Consider the following 22,856-nt stretch of genomic DNA (forward strand, 5'->3'; position numbering starts at 1 on the left):
ATAAACTTATTTTATAAAAGACGGAAGATCCTTTTGATCCCAGCTCTGGTTTAAGTTCCTTCCTGCAGGGTTTCACTTATTGCCTCCTCCTCCATCTGCTGGTATTTTACATATTTTTAACTGCTACTGAAGACCCTGGATCCTCAAAATAATCTGTTTATTTTTCAAATCTTAATGACTCGACAAATGGGTGATTAAGCAATGTTGACTTCCTATTACCGTCATAATTAGTAAGCAGTGTTTAAAAAAAGCTACATATTATTTTATCTTTTAGAGAAAACCTGTCCTGAAGGATGGAGGATGTTCAGCTGTTCTTGTTATCTCCTCTCTACATCGTCTGGCTCCTGGGATGAAGGCAGAACTGACTGCAGGACCAGAGGAGGAGATCTGGTGGTGATAGATGACGATGATGAACAGGTGATGTGATTTTTCAGGGAGAGATTCATTTATGTTTGCAAATGAGATTCATACTTTCCTTTAATAGTTTAATATGAATATATAAATATTGTGGAACAAGATGTTTCCATATTGCCCCTAACCTTTTAGTACAATCCAGACACATCACCATCATGTTATACTATTACATATACCACAATACAGCTGTTTATTTCATCTATATTGCAGTTTTGAAAAGGTTCAGTTTTAAATGTTTCTCATAAATATATAATACAGTGAAAATGCACACATAAAATTTTAATAGTTTAATGTGAGCATTTTAATTTTGAACAATGCTGTCGTGAGAAAAATGTCTGTCCTCTAGAGACTTCTTCTTTTTTGCTTATAAGTCAAACATATTGATATCACAATAAGATAAACTGAGTAGATATTAACCTTAGCATTTCTGACTTTATTTATGAAAGGAAAATGCTGTGCAAACCAACCTTGAAGTCTGTGACAAAACAATTGTTCTCCAAACCTAAAAACCTGGTTGTGTATCTGTGTTCAATAACAGGTAATGAGTTTGAGTTTTTCCATCAGTGTGGAGGAATTTAAACCCAATCTGGTTTGGTGAATTGTTTAAATTCAGCCACATTGTGTCATATTTGGGTTTGATTTCTTTATCCACCCACGCTGAAACCCATTGTGTGTTTAGCTGTGTATTTTTATTTTTTTATTTTTTCTATAAAGTAAAGAAGTGTGGAACTGACTTGAAAGAAAAATGAATCTTTTAGATTAAAGATAAATGTTTTTATGATGACATTGAGAAAAATTTGAGTGTTTTATTTTTTAGATGAATAAATTCTGAAACTTTTAGTAGAAAAAAATTGACATAACATAAAACAGATAATAGCTGTACTGAAACATTACTATTTTTTCTATAATGTTGACAGAAATTTATTTCTACATTCACCAATAAACAAACATGGATTGGTTTGAATGATAAAGAAACTGAGGGATCCTGGAAGTGGGTTGATGGCACTCCGCTGTCCCAGCCGTGAGTTTTCCACTTCTTTTCTTATTCATTGCTGATAGCAAACATAAAACTGCACTTAAAAAATATATAGGTGTTAGAGTTTCTCACATTAGGAAAATGAGTAAAACATTTGTTCTTGTAATAAGCTCATCTTATCCAATCCTAAATATCTTCATATTTATTTAGAAATTGAAAACAAACTAAGGAACACATGCAGGACCTCGTTACTAAAACGAATATATGAAAAAACAGCATTTTTATAACAACTGAAAGCTACATTGTGTGTGGAGTTGGTGCTTTAAATGTCATTGTTTGGATGACACATGATACCTCGCCAAGAGGCTCTACATGGCCCCCCGCAGAACTTAAAATGTCAAATTTCTTATCATTTTATAACATTGTTATAGATAAGCTGTGAAATGATTTTCTTGTTTGCAGACTTGCCAAATACTGGGCGGCCCAACAGCCTGATAATGGTGGTGGAGACCCACAGTGGGGGGAGGAGGACTGCGCACATACCAGGATTAGTGTGTCATGGAATGATCTTAAATGTTCTGCTTCTCTTCATTGGCTCTGTGAAAAGGATCCAGTCTAATGCTGGGAGTGTGTTAGGAATTGCTTTACACTTGAGACTTAAGTTTAATTTGCTCTGCTGTATGCGTTACTGCATTGTTGTCTGTGACTGCCTTCTAGTGGTCCCTGTGAATATAAACATGAAGGCCTGATTGAAATGACTGCAACAACAGTGTGCACCAATGCTGCAAATCCAAAGGGTGGCGCTAAACACACCAAATGAAAACAAACAAACAAACAGTCAGCTCATTAATAGAAGAAAAAAATAACACACTTGTTTTAAGTATATTCTGTTTTTGACCTCTTTAGATTATTTCTCAGGAACCACAAGGACAAAAAAACGGCATTGTGTACTTATTGAGAAATCATCTTATTTAATCCTTTCTTCTTTTGTAATAAGACAGTAAACAAACTATATCATTCTCACCATAAGACACATCTCTGAGTGGAGGGCAGCAGTTCATCTTAGTGAATATGAACACATTCCTATCCTCACAGTCTGAGTGACTCACATTTACGTACGTACAGGCCTCAACATTTGATCGTGTGATCAGTTCTCATTAACTAATGTGTGTTCAGTAAACTTACAACCACCAGAACAGCAGGTACTAAAGGCCTCTTGTTACTTGACAGAACAAAAGCTCCTGTCTGCTACCTTTACCACAGCTTACTGTACTGGTTACTGTCCATTGTGACAATGGCATTGGAAAGTGTTGTATGGATTGCATCAATGTGAAAAGTTGGACCTGCATGTTGTCATTTTTGTAGCTTTTAAAGGCAATTAAATAGTAAACTTTCAAATCCTGGAGGTCTAATTTTTTGTGTGTACTTTCCCTTGCCCCTGTGCCTCTCTCTCTTTCCATCAGTCTTGTAATGAAGGTCTTCATTACTTTGGCTGTACAACACTTAAAAATGTGTGTTAAATGACAAAAGAAATGCATTTTGAATGATAAATGAAACCAATAGAAACAGATTGACGTATTTTATTGATTGTGTGTTTTTGTGCAGTGGCATCTCAGCTGGAACTGATGGTGACCTGTTGAAATACAACAAACAAAGGGATAATATAAGTATTGCGATTGTTTGAAATGTTGAAGGCTTTGTGTGGGTGTGGCTTACCTCTGTCGCTTCCTCTGCAGGGTGTTCAGGCTAAAAGATTCCCTGGGGGCCTGAGCACCTTTTAAAGGTTCCAGAAGAGACCAAAGCAGATGGAAGAGGGGGAGCAGTAGAGCTACACATTTTATATATTTAATGTTTGATTTATATTTGGATTGATAGAAATTGGTTTTTAGAGATGATTAAAATGAATAACATTTGGTAATGTATATTATTCTGAAGATTGTGTTAGTTTGTCAAACTGTGTTTGTGTGTATGTATTTTGTTTTACCCTGTTTCTTGGTGGGTTTGTAAATTGGAACAGCCAGCTACTATAAAAGGCTGCATGTTGGCCACATTGAGTATTGCTGCTGAGACCCTAGGCTGCTGTAAGCAGGGTTGTTTGTGTGTTAAATGTTGGTGAATAAACACCCAGCAGGATTTGCTTCTCTGCCTCAAGTCTCCTTCTTCCTCCAGCCGCTAAGGGCCATTCTAACAAGTCTGTAGTCAATTAGCTAATCAGCCCAAGTCCATTGTTTCAGCATTCAACCTCCTACTACTTTAGCACCTCTTTCTCAGTCACTCCTTGCTGATTCCTTCTGCTACTTCCCCGGTTTTCTCGCATTCTCCTCATGTCTTCTGACTTGCTTTTGTTATGGATTATTTTTGTTCTATTCTAGCTTCCTGTGTTTTTGTAAATTTGTTTTTCTCATCATTTTTTTTATTAAATCCTCAAAATTGTCTGCTGCCCCTGCCTCTCTGCATTTGGGTCCGCTGTAAAATACACACAACATGACACACACAACTTCAGAGGGTGCGTGATTCAGGAGAAGATCCAAAAAATCACAACGAGAAGGTACAGTTTATCTTCCTCAACTTTTTAATCTTTGCTAAAAATGGTGGTCAGCAAGCTCAACATAGTTTCACACAGTAACACTAAACATATCTATCTGTAAATTCTTATTCAAAACACCTCTAACACTTTAGCATTTCCTAATTTTAATGAAAGGAAATGATTTAAAAAAATTATGGAGTGAAAATTGTTGGTATTTTTTCACATATCCACCACCTGGTAGCCGAACATAAGAAATCGTTCCAAGGTGCGCTGGCGTACGTTGAGCTGTACACGCAGTCCTCCTCACCCGAGTCCAGGTCTCCGTCGCCGTTATCAGGTTGATTTTTGCTCCAGAACCTGACAGAGTTTAAAAGCACAGAATAATATTAGAATTAATTAGAAACATTTTAAGTTTACAAGCTTAAATCAAAAAGCCTTTGGACGGTAAAACAGAGGGGAGACAAAAGGTTTTAGGTTTGAGATGGTGTTGTGATTGTGGTTGTAAAAATAGCGAATTAGGCAGATGAACAAAGTATTAACACAGATTTAAAGCATTTAAAACAATTTTATAATATTACTTTTATCTCCTTAATAAATTTTCTTTAGACTTGTGTTACGAATGCATGTAAGTTAAATTTCAAACTAACCTCAGGTGCCTCTTTACGTTCAACATGGATCTCACTGCTGAATCATAACCCAAAAACACTTCGGACTCCTGAGTTTGTGAATATTAGACATTCATAAAAGGAACATTATATAAATTAATGGTGTCTTTAGAACTTATTCAACACTCCAGGACAGAGAAAAGACAGTTTAACAGAGTACAACAGAGTACAACACTACTCTAACGATAACGATAACAATAGCAGTCTGGCATGTCGTGATCCAATCTTAGGCATTGATGCAGCTACTTCTCTGCATTCTGAAATAATCAGAACGCCTGAAGAAAACACAAATGATTCTAAAAGTTTTTAAAAATCTGTAAACTGACATTTCTATCTCTAAATGATTGAAGGAACAGCAATGAAGGAACCAATTTATCAACAGGTCATATTAGAGTAAAACACAGTGACTCTAACCAAGAACCGCTCCGAACTGGTCCAGATAAAAACATCATCAGCAGGAGGAAGAAATACATTTGTGTCAAGTAAGAAACATCTGTAGTAAAACCAAATAAAACTGCAGTGCATTGTAACTGGTGTATTGTCAGAATATTAATGTAGCACTTTAGACTGAAATAACTCATGTTGAAAATGTCCTGCAGAGACCACTGTCTGGACAAAGTACCTGAATTTATTTTGAGAAAAAGAAAAGAGGAACCGCAGCCTCCTGGTTGTTATTATTATTGGTGAGTCACTAGCAGATTATTTTACTGCTCTGTGAAGCTTCAGAGTTTTCAAGAACATACAACAGATTTAATTTTTCAGTATCAGACTGGGAGTCAATGTCAGTCAATCAATATTAAAAAACTACCGGTAATAGCTATTGTGGTAAAGCAGATAATAAATGTAACAACGGTACTAAAAATAAAAGTGAAAGGTTTTGAGACTGTGACTTATTTGAATGCAATACAATAATTAATTTAATCTAATGTTTTATGGATCCTTACGTGAAACTCAAAGCGGTTCCATCAACCCACAGCCAGGATCCTTCGGTTTCTCTCAAACCAATCCAGGCGTCCTTCTTGAATTCAGAAAGAAAATTCTGTAAATTGTCAACATAAAAAAGTGTCTTTAGTTTTGTTAAACAATGCAATGTGATTTTTTAAAATCAGTTTAATCTTAAATCATGATTACAAAGTGTCAGAATATTGTTGATGATTTATAACTTTGTTGTGGCAACTTTTCTAAAAACGTCAGCAATTTCAGCTGACGAACAATTCATGTAAAAACGTTGACAACCAGACTTAGTTTTTGGTTATGGAGTCTTGACAAAAGTTCAGTCTGGAAGACTCTAGTCGCACCTGCCTCATCAATCAGCGCCTCCCTCTCTGCAACCTGGACCTATCAGCGCCGGTCCAAGCCTCGTTCCAGCCAATCATCGTTTGGGTTCCAGTTCAAAAGGACCTTCACCCATGGCCTCCTCTGCTCACCAGCTGCGATCAACCCACCTCCGCCCCATCTCCACCTTCTGCACCCGGCTCTTAGGCCTCATCCTCCTCCGACCGCCCCCACCAGCACAGGCCCTGGGGGGTCTGCATTCCTACGCTGCATCAGGAATGTTCATCAAGCTTATCAAAGTCCAGTTCGACGTCCCCGGCTGGTGCCTGAACGCCAAAGGACTTTGTTTATTTTCATGTTCATTTTGTCATTAAACTCTTTAAATCGCTTTCTTTCTCCGTTTGAGTCTCTCCAGATTGAAATATATTTATAATTTCATACATTGTCCCATGAGATGGCTTGCTGTCATTGTTTGGATTTCCTCAGGATGTTGTTTTCTTTAAAAGAATAAAATCTGCTGTTGGATTTATAGGAGCTTTCATAATCCTGTTAGGTGTTTGTGTCTTTCTTTTCTTCCTCCACTGACCCCTTGATGGACTTCTGACCCCAGTCTCTCATTTGTTGGTATTAGTCCATCTTATCCATCCATCCATTTTCTATACACCCTTTTCCCTTAGTGGGGTCGGGAGGGGAGCTGGTGTCTATTTCCAGCTACGGTTCTGGGCGAGAGACGGGGCCACCCTGGACAGGTCACCAGTCTGTTGCAGGGCTAGTCCATCTTATGTTCACATTAAATGTTTATTATTCTTTAACGTTTATTACTTTAGCAACAATAGATAATCCTGCTGACAACAAACCTAATGATAAATACATGCTGGAGTAAAGAATAACCTTGATATTCATGAATAAAATTCTTTCCTACAGTTTTGCAAACAAAAAAAAAGAATGTTTTATTTAACAACCTGTAATTGCAAATGCGGATGTCAGAAAAATGTTTCTTATCTCCTAATTTCTTTGTTTTCATTTTGTCAGCCAGTGCAAAGTTTCTCATGGTTCACACGAACAAAACAAACCAAACTATGAACCAACAGGAAACATTGTTGCTTGTCTGTTGGTTTATCTTTGTAATAATCTACCACAGACTTTTTAAACTCTTAGAGAAAGTGCTGTAAGAAGAAACACATGAGCTTTGACCAATGTTCCGTTTTCTTTCCTGCTCTACAATGATGACTGCCCCCAGTTTCCTGTGTTCATGGGAAAAGAGCACATGACCAGTTACATGAATTAACATTTAGCTTTGTTACTAAAAGATAACAATGAAGTGTTGAACTTTTTATATTTGAACCTCTGAGAAGATTTTCCAACATTTTTATGGTGAAAATAGCTGCATTTACTCATTGCTTCTTCAAATACATGAAAGAAATGCAAAGTGATTGTCTGCTGTTCCTCACCTCTGCTGTTGATGTCACACAGCAAATGTTTCAAGCGGTTCATGGCCATTGCTGTCTCTTTATTTCGCCAAAAAACATGTCTGACCATCAGTGATGGCATAGTTACTTTAAAAAAGTAACTTTAATCGGATTACTGACTACTCCTTGAAAAAGTAACTTGGTTAGATTACTGACTACTTGATTTGGAAAGTAACTAAGTTACATTACAATGTCATTGTCAGCAGCTGCTGACAATTAAGCTCCACCACCTGTGAAAGTTACTTTGAGCTTTGCAAGTTATTTTAGAATGGTAATATCCACAATGTATTTCCACTTCTAAATCAGTGTGGTGTAATGCAGCTGTCTGTATTTTGTTTGTGCAGCCAGAGGCCACTGCTGTATTTCTATTTCTTATATATATTGTATTTTCTTTTTGTGTATTTTCCCTGTTATTTTGGAGATCTGCCACATTTCATGAATAGTTACCTAATGTTTGGTACACATATGTTCTGATTTCTTAACAATAGTAAGGAGCAAGACAGCTTTGTTCAGTCTGTCCCAACTGATAATAAAATATACTGCACATTAAGGACCCCAGTTATTGTGTCCTGTGAGGCTAAGTATTTCCCGGGCTACACTTTTAAAAATGAAGACAAGCAAAGATGACTTGCAAAAATGTTGCCCATTTCAGCTTCATCTTTTTATTTTTTGTGTTTGTTTTTTAATAGTTTTGCTTGCAAGCGATTAGCATTTATTGTGTTTCATACTTAACTCAGGAGCACATCAGTGGGATTTTGTGGGGTCATCTGTATAGATTGTCTTACACAGACCTGGTCTGTTCTTGCACACTAGCGCTCAGTTTCATAATTCTTTTCAATAGTTACGTAATTCAGACGTCACCGTGGTTTGACTTTTTGTTTCTCCATATCTGAGTCAGCATTTTTTCTCAGTAGATGCGGTTGTGTTTTCCGAGGGTCGGGTTCAGCTTCTTTCTCTGAGTATTTCGGCTCTCAGTCGCTCAGAGGAGTTTTTCAATGGCTGACCTAAAGATCAATTAGAAATATGTAAACACTATGATATTGACATTAATGGTTGTTGTTCAAGAGAAAATGTGAAGGCTAATTTGGTCACAAATTTTGAAAGAGGTTTTGAAATGACAAGTGAACGATGTCCCCCTTAACCTGTTACTTTACAGGCTTTGACCAATTTTAATACAATTTAAAGATGACAAATACAGAATAAATCTTCTAATTTATTTCTACTGAAACAGTCAAATGCAGAGGTATCTCATTCTCAGTAAACTATTGTTAAATTCTAGATTTATGGTCTGTGTTATAAATCAGGTATTTATGGGTCAGGGGACTGACTGAGTCTCAATGCCAGGAGCCAAAACAGGAGCCTCAGGTAGCTGATCATGTCGTCCACAGAAGAAGGTAGAGGGCTTCCATCTGTGAGCCGCAAACCATGTCCACTTGTAATCAGCAAAAACCTCTACCAAACAAAACCCAGGTTTCCTACAGAAGAAACAGATGCTGACCTGACTAAGTGATGCCAGTCTGACTGAAACCCACTGTCTGCACCAACCACATGCTTTTAAAGAGCAGGACAGTTGATCATCTTGCACAATTTTTTATTTTTCCACAATATTTTTTTGCCTCTAGTGGCCTTCATTTGCAAGCTAGTTAACAGAGTACAGAAAGAAGAGGTGAAAGACATACAGCAAAGGAACCAAGGACAGGATTCAACGTATGGGGTGTCCACTCTAACCACTGTGCCATGCGGCGAGCCATGTTTTAATAAAAAAAAGAAAAAGAAGGGGGAAAGTAATTGTATACAAGCATATTGTGACTGCTGTGTGGTTAATCATCATGGATATTCCAAGGGTTCATCTGGTGTCCAAGAGATTCTCAAAGGCTCCTCCGACCCTTTATTGGCTCCAAGACAACTCTCCAGGACTTCTCTTTGTGTTCCAGTCTCCAGAGAGACTCTCAGTCAGTCTCTGGAGTACCTCACCTGACAAGTTTCTCCACAAGTTCTTCTGTTGGGTCTCCAGGGTTCCTCTGTTGGAATATCTCCGGTTCCTTCACCACCACTGTAAGCCTCCAGGATTCCTCTACTACTCCCACCTTTCAAACCTCCAGTGCTGCCAGAATTGTGGTCATCTTCTCATCTTCTACAGCTTCTTCTAAAGCAATTGCATGTCCAGTAGGTTATTTTGAGAGCCCATTGTTCCATTGGACGACCACCAGGTCACCCATTTGAACTCTGGTTTATATTTTTGTTGTGTCTTTGGGTCTTGATTCAGTTTCCTTGTGTAAATTAATCTCTGTCCCTCATGTTACCCAGCCTGCATTCTGCACTCTGCTGTTCCTCTTTTTCCTCAGATTAGCTCGTCTGATTATTCTGTCAGTTCCACCTCTGGCTCGGTACATAAGTTCATCCATTGTCATTGCTTTTCACTAGACTCTTCTGCTTTCTGCCTTCCTCCCTTGACCTGCCCGACGTTAATTTGTTGTAAGTTATTCTTTATTTTATTAAAGTATTCAGTTTTGCCACGGTGTATCTCTACACTTGGGGTCTATGCAAACTGAAATGTAACAATAGCTATGTGAGTGACAGTCAGTGTAATCCAGAGATAATTTCAAGTTACAATGTCAGAAATAAATCTTATGTGACTCTCGCATAGGACAACATGTCATTTACTGGAAGAAACAGCCTGGATAAAAACCATTTCTTAATTGGTTTAAGAACCGTCAAGTTAGCATTTTCTTTGACGTCATCTTGAATAAACTGTTTTATATCAATATACTTTTATTATAAGAGGAATGACCTTAAACTTCTAGATGTGAACTGAAAAATAAGTTATTTAAATGAAATGCTAAACTGACAGTGTAGATAGAAAATTATTTTATTGAAAATGTAGTGTTCTTGGTGTTTGGAAGCAAATGATGTTTACATGATGTGTTAATTAAATGTACATTTATTCTATAGTTTGTCATGGCTAATTTAAAGGCACCACTCAGTATTTTCTCTGTGATTTAAGCATTAAACATCCAAAATATCCACAAATAAATCTATAAGGTTGTAAGAAGATTAAGTTTTCACTCTCAAAAACAATATTTGGTTTAACTACATTGAGCATTCTTAAAACTTGCAACTTCCTCAGGAAAAAACAACTTTCACTGTTCATATAGTTCTGTTTTCACTGCAGATAAGACAGTCAAACCAATGGAGGAAATTTATGCTAATGCTGATTCTGTCTGCAACATTTCAGTTGTAAAAGACAGAGGTAAGAATGACCTGAGAGAGAAAAACACAAACATATGTTTTCAATATTATCCAGGAGAAATGAATGGTGTTGCAGCTATTTATTCTTTGTTTTTCATGAATTTTAATTTTGTTAGTTTACTTTATATTTTTTGTATTATTTACAGAGTTTATTTGTTGGTTAATAGTTCTTAGTTATATTTATTTTTGTTTAATTATTTTTATTCTTTGTTGTTCTAAGCAAGACAGAACAATGTGTCCATTTACTATCAGTATAACTTTCACTGTTCATATAGTTCTGTTTTCACTGCAGATAAGACAGTCAAACCAATGGAGGAAATTTATGCTAATGTTGATTCTGTCCGCAACATTTCAATTGTAAAAGACAGAGGTAAGAATGACCTGAGAGAGAAAAACACAAACATATGTTTTCAATATTATCCAGGATAGAACCAGCATGTACTGGGTTTGGGGCCTAAGGTTTTTTACCAGAGCAGGAAACAATGAAAAGTTTGATTTTGTTATCTGCTTGCCAACTGGAGAAAATAAACCATAAAGAGCAACCTTCAAGTTTTGGACATTGAACTTCTGTTGTATGAAACTTCACCCCAGTGCAGCAGCAGCAGCTCATGGATTGAACATGTATAGGATGTTTGGTTTGACAAACAATCTCCACTACAAATGGTATTGAAATAATTGTCTTTGTTAAGGTTTTAGCAGCTCTAAGAAGAGGCTCTATTTGAGTGTTATTATCTCTTTGGGGATCCTGAGTGTCGGCCTCCTTATTGGACTCATCCAACTTTGTGTTCACTGTGAGTTTTGTTGTCATGCATTTATCTGTCATTAACCTGCTCAGCTACACTTTTTAAGGCACAAAACTTGGCTTCAAATAAGTTTATGTAAAGAGAAAGAATACTTTTATAAATGAATACCATCACAACAATACAATGGCTCGCAAAAGTATTCATGTCCCTTGAACTTTTCCATAGTTTATCATATTACATCCACAAACATAAATGCATGCAGTGTATCACAAAAGTGAGTACAGCCCTCACATTTCTGCAAATATTTAAATATATCTTTTCATGGGACAACACTGACAAAATGACACTTCGACACAATGAAAGGTCGTGTGTGTGTAGTTTTTACTGTATAACAGGGTAAAATTATTCTTCCCTCAAAATAAGTCTTTAACACAGCCCTTAATGTCTACACCACTGGCAACAAAAGTGAGTGAGTACACCCCTAAGAGACCGCACCCTAAATGTCCACTGAGCACTGCTTGTCATTTTCCCTCCAAAATGTCATGTGTCTCATTAATGTTACTAGGTTTAAGGTGTGTGTAGGGAGCAGGTGTGTTAGATTTTGTAGCACAGCTCTCACACTGTCTCATACTGGTCACTGAAAGTGGCAAAAAACTCTCTGAGAATCTTAAAAGACGAATTGTTGTGCTACAAGAAGATTGCTAACACCCTGGAACTGAGCTGCAGCACAGTGGCCAAGATAATCCAGCTTTCTAAAAAAGGAGGATCCACTCAGAACAGACTTCATTTGGTCTTCCAAAGAAGCTGAGTGCACATGCTCAGTGTTACATCCAAATGCTGTCTTTGAAAGATAGGTGCAGAGATTGAAGGGGTGGGAGGTCAGCCTGTCAGTGCTCAGACCACACGCCACACACTGCATGGCTGTCACCCCAGAAGGAAGTGTTTTCTGAAGTCTGTACACAAACAGTACGCAAACAGTTTGCTGAAAACATGTCAACAAAAGACATGGATTGCTGGAATCATGTCCTGTGGTCTGATGATTAATTTGTTTGGTTCAGATGGTCTGTGGCAGCTGTCAGGTGCCTACAGTCAAGCATGGTGGTGGAAATGCCATGGTCTGGGACTGCATGAGTGCAACAGGTGTTGGAGTTGCATTTCATGACCTCCAAAATGTACTCTGAACTATTGAAGCAGAGCGTGAGCCCCCTCCTTCTGGAAACTGGGTCGCAGTGCAGCGTTCCAGCATGATAATGACCCCAAACACACCTCTAAGACGACCACTGCTTTATTGAAGACGCTGACGGTGAAGGTGATGGACTGGCCAAGCATATCTCCAGACCTAAACCCAATAGAACATCTTTAGGACGTCCTCAAGTGGAAGATGGAGGAGCGCCAAGTCTTGAATATCTGTCAGCTCTTTGATGTCATCATGGAGGAGTGGAAAAGCACACAGACTGCTTTTCATTGTCAAAGTGTCATTTTGTCAGTTTTGTCACATGAAAAGATATACTTAAATATCTGCAGAAATGTGAGGGGTGTACTCACTTTTGTGATAAACTGTATGTTTCATTGGAATTTTATGTGAGACCAACACAATGTGGTATTACCATTTATGAAGTAAGAAAATTATATATGATTCAAAGCAAGTTTTTACAGACAAAAAAACTGAAAAGTGTGGTGTGCAAAACTATTCAGCCCCACTGGGACACTACTTTGTGGAACAACCTTTTGCTGCAATTACAGCTGCAGATATTTTAGGATTTGTCTCTACCAGCTTTGGTATATTCAGAGTGATGTGCAGGGTTAGTTCTGCACCACACTCAGAGTTTTGCAATTTGGCTAAAAAGTTAAATTTCAGTCTCATCTGACCAAACCACCATCAAGCATTTGCTGTTCCCCAGTACAGCTTCTGGCAAACTGCAAACTGGACTTCTTACGGTTTTCTTTTAACAATGGTTTTCTTTTTGCCACTCTTCCATAAGGACCACATATGTACAGTGATGACTAGTAGCTGTCCTGTGGACAGATTCCCCAACCTGAGTTGTGGATCTCTGCATTTCACCAGAGWCACCAKGGRCCWGTTGGCTGCATCTCTGATCAGAGCTCTGCTTGTTCGGCCTGTAAGTTTARGTGGACGKCCTTGTCTTGGTCRGGTTACAGTTCTGCTGTACTCTCTCCATTTCCAGATTGAACAGTGCTCTGCTCAACGCTTGGGAAATCTTTTTATAGCCTAAACCTGCTTTAAACTTCTCCACAACTTTCTCCCTGACCTGTCCTGTGTGTTCCTTGGACTTCATGATGCCGTTTGCTCCCCAATATTCTCTTGACTTCTGAGGCGGTCAGAGGTCAGCTGGATTCGTACTGAGATCAGATCAGATACATGGACTCTGGTGGTTAGCAGTCATCAGGCAACTTCTGAAGGCAATTAGTTGCACTCAGAGAAAAGGGGAATGAATACTATTGCATGTCGCACTTTTCAGTTTTTTATTTGTTAATGTTTTGAGTCGTGTATAATGTTCTTTCTACTTCACAGTTGTAAATCACATTTTTGGTTGTGACAAAATATGGAAAAGTTAAAGGGTATGAATACTTCACAAGTCACTGTATTTCTTTGAAGTTAAATAAAAGTTTTAGCAGATTCTCTGTTACCACCATTGATAACACTTTATTTGAAGGGGTGTGCATAAGACTAACATGAGACAGTCATAAATATGAAGGAGTCTCCATGAATGTTTATGACTGTTATCATGAAGTGTCATTTGGCAAATAACACTAGATGCACTAAAAGTTGCATTAAAAGTCAATTAGAAGTGTCAACTTTCCATTAAATGTCATTAATTACAGAATGACACTTAATGACAACAGTCACAAATATTCATAAAGACTCCTTCATATTCATAACAGATGTTATGTCACGTTTTCTTATGCACACCCTTCAAATAAAGTCCTACCGATACATTTTTTCTGTGATAAACCCTTTGAAAATGATTGTCTTGCCTATGAATAAAATATATATGTACTGTATATCAGTGACGTGCGGTGAGGTTCATAGCTGGTGAGGCACCGACTTAATTATTATCGGATTTAAAAATCTAGACCCCTGCACGTTATTGTTTACATAAGGAAATCTCGCGCATGCGTACAATGGTGGAGGGCAAAAAGACTATTCTTTAACATGTGATGCTTAGCCGCGCCGCCACCGCAGAATAATTCCGTTATCTCAATCAAACTTAGACATGTAGATATTATTAATTTCGTGCTGTGCTTAGCAGCAAAGGGAGAAACCGTTGAAGTACAACTCAAAACCACGTCTTTCTCGCTCTCTGTATCAGCGCAGCTTCTGTATGGCTAGATCGCTCTATGAGATCGCTATTACTGTCTCTGTCTCTCGTCAGTTGTGGAGTCACAATGTTTGGTCTCATGAGCGCCCCCAGCGATGAGGCACGAGAACTGCCTGCCTCACCTCGAATCTGTTCTCTGCCGTTTCTGATCGCTCCTCAGCACACGAAACACGTTACATACACAGTTGGTGACAATAAAAACACAGTACATTAAATAAATAAGCTAAATTATGGAAAATCTGTTCATACATTAAATGTTTTCAACCATTTTATTGGTGACGTACAGACAGGACGAACATGCTCTCCTAGAATGGCAGTCAGTGCAGTTAGCGAGAGGTTGCGCAATCCCAGGTGAGGCTCAGCTCGCTGCTGCCTCACCGGCTTCGATTCTAACCATTTGAATGGGAAAATGCAAAAATTAAGCAATTTTGTAGAAAAATAACATCAGATTTGGTTAAATTAAATGAAAAATAGGTACTTTATAGTACAAACCAAAGGGTGAAAATATCTTTATAAATGATTTTATTATTATATATTATTTTTCCATGATGACAGGTGAGGCTCTGCCTCACCTGCCTCCCCTGACCGCACGTCACTGCTGTATATATATCTTAACAAACATGTTTTGCATTTCTGATATATTTTACCTTAAATTATTTCAGCTCATGCATTATCCAGCTTGGCAGCAGGTCTCTCTGATACGAAAGACAATCTGACTGATCGTCTCCAGGCCAGCAATGACCAGCTTTCTGTCATGACTAAAGAAAGAGACCAGTTGAATGCAAACCTCACAGAAATGTCTAATGAGGTGACCAGGCTTCAGAGTGAGTTGAAGAAAAGTAAGTCCTCATGTGTTTGTGAGAACAGCTTATTTACAGACTTAAAAGCAGGCTTTGGTTTAAGTTGGTTTTAAACTATCTACTTATAGTTCATATTTTAATGACTGGTGTTAAGAAAATACATTTTAAATGTGCTAGTTTTAAAACTTAACATGTCTTGATTAAAATAGCCTAATTATAGTTTTCAGATTAATCACTTATTCTGCCCTATTGACCTTTATTTTACCTGTAGTTACAGCAGATTGTTTGCTAAGATCTTTTTAAAAGTGCTTTTTGTCTGTGTGGGAAAACCATCAGGAGAAGTTCCAGCTTTTACACTGATCTGTGAAAAGCCTTAAAACAGCAGGAGTCCAGGCCAGTAGAGGAGAAGCTCTGCTTCCACTTTGTTTAGACAAAGGGGACAAATGGCCATTGATCTTGAAAACAAATTGCAGGGAGTTTCTAACTTTAAAGAGGGTCTGAGACAGCTCCTCGTTGGATGAGTAAAGATACGCCTTACCTGAATAAATTAAAAGACAAGAATACGCCTTAACTATAAAACTTTGTACACAAGAGCAACAAATCAGATTTGCTCTTGCAATTCTCCAAAGACGTCTTTGCTTTTCTTTCTTCTTTCTTCTTTTCCATTTGTCTCAGGTAAATGAATTTATGTCTCTGTTGTTCTGCAGTTTCTGTTGTAATTTCATACATTGTCTTCTATTGGATTAAACTCTGTAATTTTGTGACGTCAACACTCATTGTTGTTTTCTGTGTGGCTTCACTTCGGCCTGCCGGGAGAACCTGGGATCTGTAAGAGGAAGATTGAGCCAGAGATTTTCCAAAATTTATTATAACCTAAAATCTTCAACAACACCAGTCAAATGAGTGATGAAGCAAAATTACATTGTAAAATCTAACTGGAGCAATAACAAAAATAATTAGGACAATGTTTTTTTTGTTGTTTTTTTTTAACTTCATTTAAAAAAAACAAAAAAAGATTGTCCTAATTATTTATGTCTAAAAAAATATTTGGCTTCCCAAATATTTTTTTATGTTCTTTTAGGGAAAACCTGTCCTGCGGGATGGAGGATGTTCAGTTGTTCTTGTTATTTCCTCTCTACAACAACTGGCTCCTGGGATGCAGGCAGAACGGACTGCAGGAAGAGAGGAGGAGATCTGGTGGTGATAGATGATGATGATGAACAGGTGACGTGATTTTTCAGTGAGAGATTATTAATGTATGTTTACAAATCAGATTATTACTTTCCTATGTGCTTTAATATAAAGATTGTGCTACAAAAATGTTTTCATAATGTTTCTAGCATTTGAATACAATCCAAAGACATTTCCAGCGTAATGACATATGTTACACATACAGCAGTAGCTCTGTCTACAATGCCTGTCGCTGCTTTGAATTCGTTAACTTTTTTGTTTTGATTACATGCCAGAACAATAATATCAAATATAAACGAAGTAGAGACAAACTTTTTTTTTTTATTTTATGAGCAGACACAGCTGCAACCTCACCCTGTGTGAGAAAACAGTTAACTTTTAAAGCTAAAAACTGGTTTTGCAATCTTCTGCAAATTCATTCAGCCACAATGTGTCATGTTTAGGTAGAGTTTTCTTAACACACACTGAAAACAGATAAATGTTTAGGTTGCTTTTTTTGTGTGTGTAAAGCACAGAAGTGTGGAAATTGCTTGGGGAGGCTTAAAATTCCAGTTTAGTTCAAATTGTTGCTTGTATTTTAAATTAGTTTTTGATTATTTTTTTAAAAAGTCATAGATTAAAATTTTATTTCAACCTTAAAATCCTTTAATCAACAAAATCACTGAGTTAGAATCATTCACCCAAAACACGAACTTTTGACCAAGTAATGCAATGATGTCACAGTTCAATGTGAATATTGAATATTTAAGGTAAGTTTTTAAGTACTGGAGCTTGGGGCTACCTTTGTATCAATAGCATATAATCATTTTACCTTTAGAATTATAGTAACAGACTGTAGAACTTTTCACAGATTAATTTTACAGGTTAACGAGATGAGATGAAAGAAAAAATACAGATAGAGCAGACAAGGATTACTTTGAAGCTGCAATACCTTCTCTTTCAGGGGGATTGGATCTAGAGATGACATCCAGTTCAATGTAGGCTGTAAGGGAAGGAAGTGAGGCAGTAATGTCTAATGATTGTCATGTCACATGATCACGTCTCCTGTCCTCATCAGACTGGAAGTGGGTTAACGCAGTTAATTTTGTGATAAGTAGATTTTTATGCCAGTGTGTTTATTAACTCTATGGCTGGGTCCCAACATGGCTGATCTGAAATATTTAAACAAAAAATGTAAAAACAATTACTTTTTAACAGCACTTTGCATAAGAGAATGGGCTTCATTTTTCCACATGTAACACATTTATATGTGGAACTAAACACTTACACTAAATACTCCAGCATATAGCTGGATATAGTGTGTAAGAGTGTAAGCATTTAGAAATATTTCTCTCAAATAGAAACCTGCAAAATAATTCAATTGCAGTTTTTGACAAGTGAAACTGCATGGAAATAGTTTCTTTTGGAGGGGGAAGGAGAGGAAGGATTTTAGAATAGTTATAATTTTAAAAGTGATCAATATATTTGGATGACGATCATAGTATACATACACTGTGTTGTGATTCAGGTCTGAAAGCAATATTTTATATGTTGTTTCACAGAAATTTGTTCTTGCGTTGTCTGAGAAGTCACCATGGATTGGTTTGAGTGAAGAAACGGAGGGATCCTGGAAGTGGGTTGATGGCACTCCTCTGAGTTCTGAGTAAGTTTTTCCTTTTTAAAGATTAATCCTGATTAATCCTTCTGTGACCCAGAATGGGATCGCTTTACTTTAGTTTGTACCAAGGCAGGTGTTTTGTTCTTTATAAAAACATTTGTGATAAAAAAATAATAGCAGTTAAACATATCAGATCAGTCATGTGTTAAGTGTGAGCGTGAGGAGAAGTTTTGAGTACAAGCGTTAAAATTTTTGAGAAGAAAGACATAAAATCCTGTTTTCAGACTGAAAATATGTGCTCTTGGATTATGGCAGGAAAATTCCCCCGTAGTTTATTACAGAAATAAGGTTTTACAAACAAAACACAGTACACGTTAATCCAATTAACACTCAAAAATAAAAGGAGTAGAAGGGGGTTATGTTAAAAATAACCAAACAAGTCAATCTAAACTGAATTCAAAACAACCCAAAAGAAAAACACTAAGAGAGCACTGAACCGCTCAAACAAAGTTTCTAGATTGATTAGAGCCAATCAAGATCAGAGTCAGACTGTGAGGCGGAACAAAAGGCCAGAAGAGCATTAAATGTTACCACGATATTACAACTTTGTTCTGGTAATAACACGACTTTAATCTCGAGTAACTATGACTTTCTGATAATATTACGACTTTATTAGTACGACTATTTTCTTGTAATATTATGACTTTATTCTAGTAATACTATGTTTTTATTCTCAGAATATTTGTCTTTATTCTCATAATTTTATTTCTTTTTTTTCTTAACCGGGGCCTAAAACTCTACTATAAGGGTTAAACCCAGAAATACAAATATGATATTGACAAATGCAACATTATCTATAGAAATCTAATATTTAGTTATTAGCAGCAATAGTTCAGCTGATGGTCACTCCAGGAAGGTGTCACAGCTAAACAGAAACGCCAGGCCAAAATAAACTTCTTTGTAGAGAAAAGACCCCTGAAATAATCAAGAGAATGGAAAATTGTGATTATAAACACTTTTTGTAAACACTCCGCAGTTATTTTGAACATGTTTCTCTTTCTAAAGTAAAAAAATGGAGTTGTTAAAATACGGGATGTTCTGCAAATGCAAACTACGTGAATCATTTATCTTCTGGACTCCAAAACCAACCACTGTATTTCCACTTGCAATGTAGAACATCAAAGCTTCTAAACTAACATTTCCTTTCTGTTTGTTGTGAGAGATAATCTGTGAAATAACTCTCTTGTTTACAGACTTAAAAAATTCTGGGGACAAGGCCAGCCTGATAATGCTTTTGGAGGTGAAGCTTGTGCTCAGATCTGGGAAAACTACAAGACATGGAATGATAATAATTGTGTTAAGTCTTTCCTGTGGATCTGTGAAAAGTCTCCAGAGTAATGATGGGTAAATATTAGTGGTTGCTTTATAATTGAGGCTAAGTTTAAGCTTTACGTTTTGTACTTCACTGCAGTTATCTGAAAAGGGTTAGGGTTAGGGTATGTGCCTATAAAAGTATTACATATTATAGGCACATTGCAGTAGCACCATTTTTAAAGTGCTCTTTTTAAAAAATTAACTAAACTAATTATCCATTTGCAGATTAGGTTTAACTGTAATGCAGCTCTTTCTTTCACATAAAACCTTCTTAAATATGGATCGACAGTCTATTGTTGCTGCCAATCTGCTGTCTGCTTCATTGTAAAGCCTGTTGAAATAAATCCCGTCATCTGTAACATCTAACAGTGTGTGGACGTCCACAAAAAGGCCTGATTTCTGTGACTGCACCAAGTGTTCACAATACTGAAAATACAGATAAATGGTGGTGATAGAAGAGCAAATAAAGAAAAATAACAGATCATGAGCAGAAAAAATCACAACAAGACACGTTTTTAAGAAAGAGAGTGTGAAGAAACTCTGTTGTTGACCCCTTTGGAACCACGAGGACAAAAAACTATAGAGTGTTTGGTGAGAAATTACATTATTCAATATTTTCTTCGTCTCTTGTAATTAGGCAGCATACAACTGCATCATTGCTCACCATGAAACACATCTCTGAGTGGAGGGCAGCAGTTCATCTTAGTGAATATGAACACTTTCCTGAGTGACTCACATTTTTATATATTCAGGCCTCAACAGTTGATCATGAGATCAGTTCTTACCAATGTTCAGTAAACTTACAACCAGCAGAACAGCAGGTACTAAAGGCCTCTTGTTACTTGACAGAACAAAACCTGCTACATTTACTACAGCTTACTGTACTGGTTACTGTCCATGGTGATGATGGCATTGGAAAGTGCTGTATGGATGACATCAACTTGAAAAATTGGACCTGTATGTTGTAATTCATTGTGCCTTTTAAAGGTAATTAAATAGTAAACTTGCAGATTCTGGAAGTATCATTTTATTTATTTATTTTTTTTTGGACATTTCAGGTTCTCTAGCTTCCTTCCACCCTCCAAAACTATGCATGTTCTTTTTTTTTTATTATTATTTAAAAGCTTTGTTGGCTCTATTTGACAGGAAAGCAAGATGTGAGAGAAAGGAAAGACATGTGGCGAAGGCCATCAGGCCAGTGTTCTGACTATCTGTCATACCCGTCAATCCAGCATGCCTTATGGTAATGCGCATGGGCACATCGATGTTACGTCACATACTGCTTACTCAGCAGATTTCTTATAAATCCGTCATACCTGTGTTTTATGTTTCTCAGACGTTTATGGTACATTTTATTTAATTAAGCTGCTATGTTAATCAAACATATTAACATAAATGACTTTTGCTGTTTCCAATGTCGTTACTAAACTGTAAACAAGACATTAGCGTCACTATTACTACAAATACTGTTTGACTACAAATTTGGTCGGGATATTTTGTCCCTATAGCTAATCTACATTTTTAATATTTCAATACTTCTTTAGAAAACAGCACGGAATATGTCCTAAAAATAGCACATGAATAACGCTGGAAGCTGACAGAGGCTGTTAGGCAACAAGCAGAAGAACTCCTCTTTCTGGTTTGTGTTCATTTATGGAAATAATCACAAAGTGTCTCATAGGTGTGAGAATCTTCTGCTGCAAGCCAAATAATTTTATCACAATGTTTTCTTGGTTTTTAAATTGAACATGCATGTGTGGTGAAAGATGTGATTTCCTTTGATAGATTTCTATCTAAAGGAGCTCAGCCACTTACATGGAGTCACTGACTCTACAGTCATGTACTGTTCAGGTTCTTGATGGCTTTTTTTACACCTCAGCTTTTTCAATAAAGGACATTAGTATGTTTTATCTTGTTCTTTTATTGACACTTATCTATTGGTGTCACATGCAGTTAACCCACAAATTATTAGCCCAAGCAGATTTAGATTTTAAATTATTATAATTCAGTGAAGAAGTGCTCTTCTGCCCCCCACCCCCTCCTACAAATCAATCAAAAGTGGTGCCAAATGTTTGTTCTGGTTTGTGCAGCAATTTTTTTTGTTTTGTCGCCATCATTCTAAAGACATTAAGAAAAATGTTCTCCAAAAGTTATCAGGCAATGCTGGTCCTCGAGGGCCGGTGTCCTGCAACTCTTAATGTCTCCCAGGTCCAACACACATGAATCCAATAGCTGAATCACCTCCTAAGTGCAGTCAGGTTCTCCAGAGTGCTGCTAACGACCTCATTATTTGACTCAGGTGTGTTGAAGTTGAGACACATCTAAAGGTTGCAGGAGACCGGCCCTCCAGGCTTGGAGTTGCCCACCCCTGAGTTAACCACTAAATAAATAAATGTATTTATTTGCACAAGCTCAGCTAAGTTGGCGCTTGTTTGTGCAACAAATATTTTCATTTGTGCTACTTTGGTTTTGAAGATGTTAATGAAAATTTAAGGGTCCAAAGGTCAACCAGTCCCCCTACTCCAGGGGTGCCCAAAGTCGGTCCTTGAGGGCCGGCATCCTGCATGTTTTAGTTCTTTCCCTGGTTTAACGCACCTGGACCAAATGATGGCTCATTAGAAGGACTAAGAGGAACATTGACGAGCTGAAAAGGTTGTTACTACCACCAGGGAGAGAACTAAAACGTGCAGGATGCCGGCCCTCGAGGACATGAACAGTTTGTGCACTGATTTCAAGTAGTGAAAATAAGTGTTGATGATGGCTGTTCATGAAATTGAGCTTAAAATGGCTGACTCGATGGCTAGCATGTTTTGCTCGTCTCACTTTTTGTATTTCAACAGTTTGTTTAATAGCGCCTTCTGGTGATCAGGAACTAAAATACAGGTCACCGAGTTTGTTTTGGAGGTGGTGTACCAGTTCATTTTAAATAAGACCTAGTTCCAAGCGAATTTCATGTTAAAATTAAACTATTCACTTTTGTAGGTTGGCACCTAACAATTTCAAATGAAATTCACAGATCCAGCACGAACTAAAGTTCATTGACTTTTGATGACTTCAAGAAATGTTTTTATTATCTTTAAAATGATAGCGGCACAAATGGAAATTTTATCAGCACAAACACAGTCGAGTTTACTCACACCCATGCTGCCTGATTTGAAGAAGGTGTGGGGGGGAGGCTGGTTGACCTTTTCTGACCTCTAGAAACATTTCTTAATATATTTTAAATGATGGCAGC

The 22,856-nt window shown here is 37.2% G+C and overlaps 1 protein-coding gene and 2 long non-coding RNA genes across 3 annotated transcripts; all 3 read left to right on the top strand.

Annotated features, from left to right (window-relative positions):
• Nucleotides 1-238: 238 nt before the first annotated feature.
• LOC108166023 (CD209 antigen-like protein A) lies at nt 239-3,461 on the top strand (the record flags this gene model as incomplete). Its single annotated transcript, XM_017303537.1, has 3 exons — nt 239-417; nt 1,332-1,426; nt 1,853-3,461. Coding segments are annotated over 3 exons (431 nt in total), but the record flags the coding sequence as incomplete, so codon positions are not given.
• Nucleotides 3,462-9,770: 6,309 nt separating this feature from the next.
• On the top strand, nt 9,771-10,942 carry LOC108166024 (uncharacterized). The gene is made up of 3 exons (XR_001776335.1): nt 9,771-9,801; nt 10,499-10,576; nt 10,868-10,942. It is a non-coding gene; the product is annotated as an uncharacterized LOC108166024 (long non-coding RNA).
• A 5,587-nt stretch (nt 10,943-16,529) lies between these two features.
• On the top strand, nt 16,530-19,591 carry LOC103460929 (uncharacterized). Its single transcript, XR_533019.2, has 3 exons — nt 16,530-16,683; nt 18,192-18,292; nt 19,501-19,591. It is a non-coding gene; the product is annotated as an uncharacterized LOC103460929 (long non-coding RNA).
• Nucleotides 19,592-22,856: the final 3,265 nt, after the last annotated feature.

Source organism: Poecilia reticulata, unplaced genomic scaffold, assembly GCF_000633615.1.
Source record: "Poecilia reticulata strain Guanapo unplaced genomic scaffold, Guppy_female_1.0+MT scaffold_345, whole genome shotgun sequence".
Lineage (NCBI taxonomy): Eukaryota > Metazoa > Chordata > Actinopteri > Cyprinodontiformes > Poeciliidae > Poecilia > Poecilia reticulata.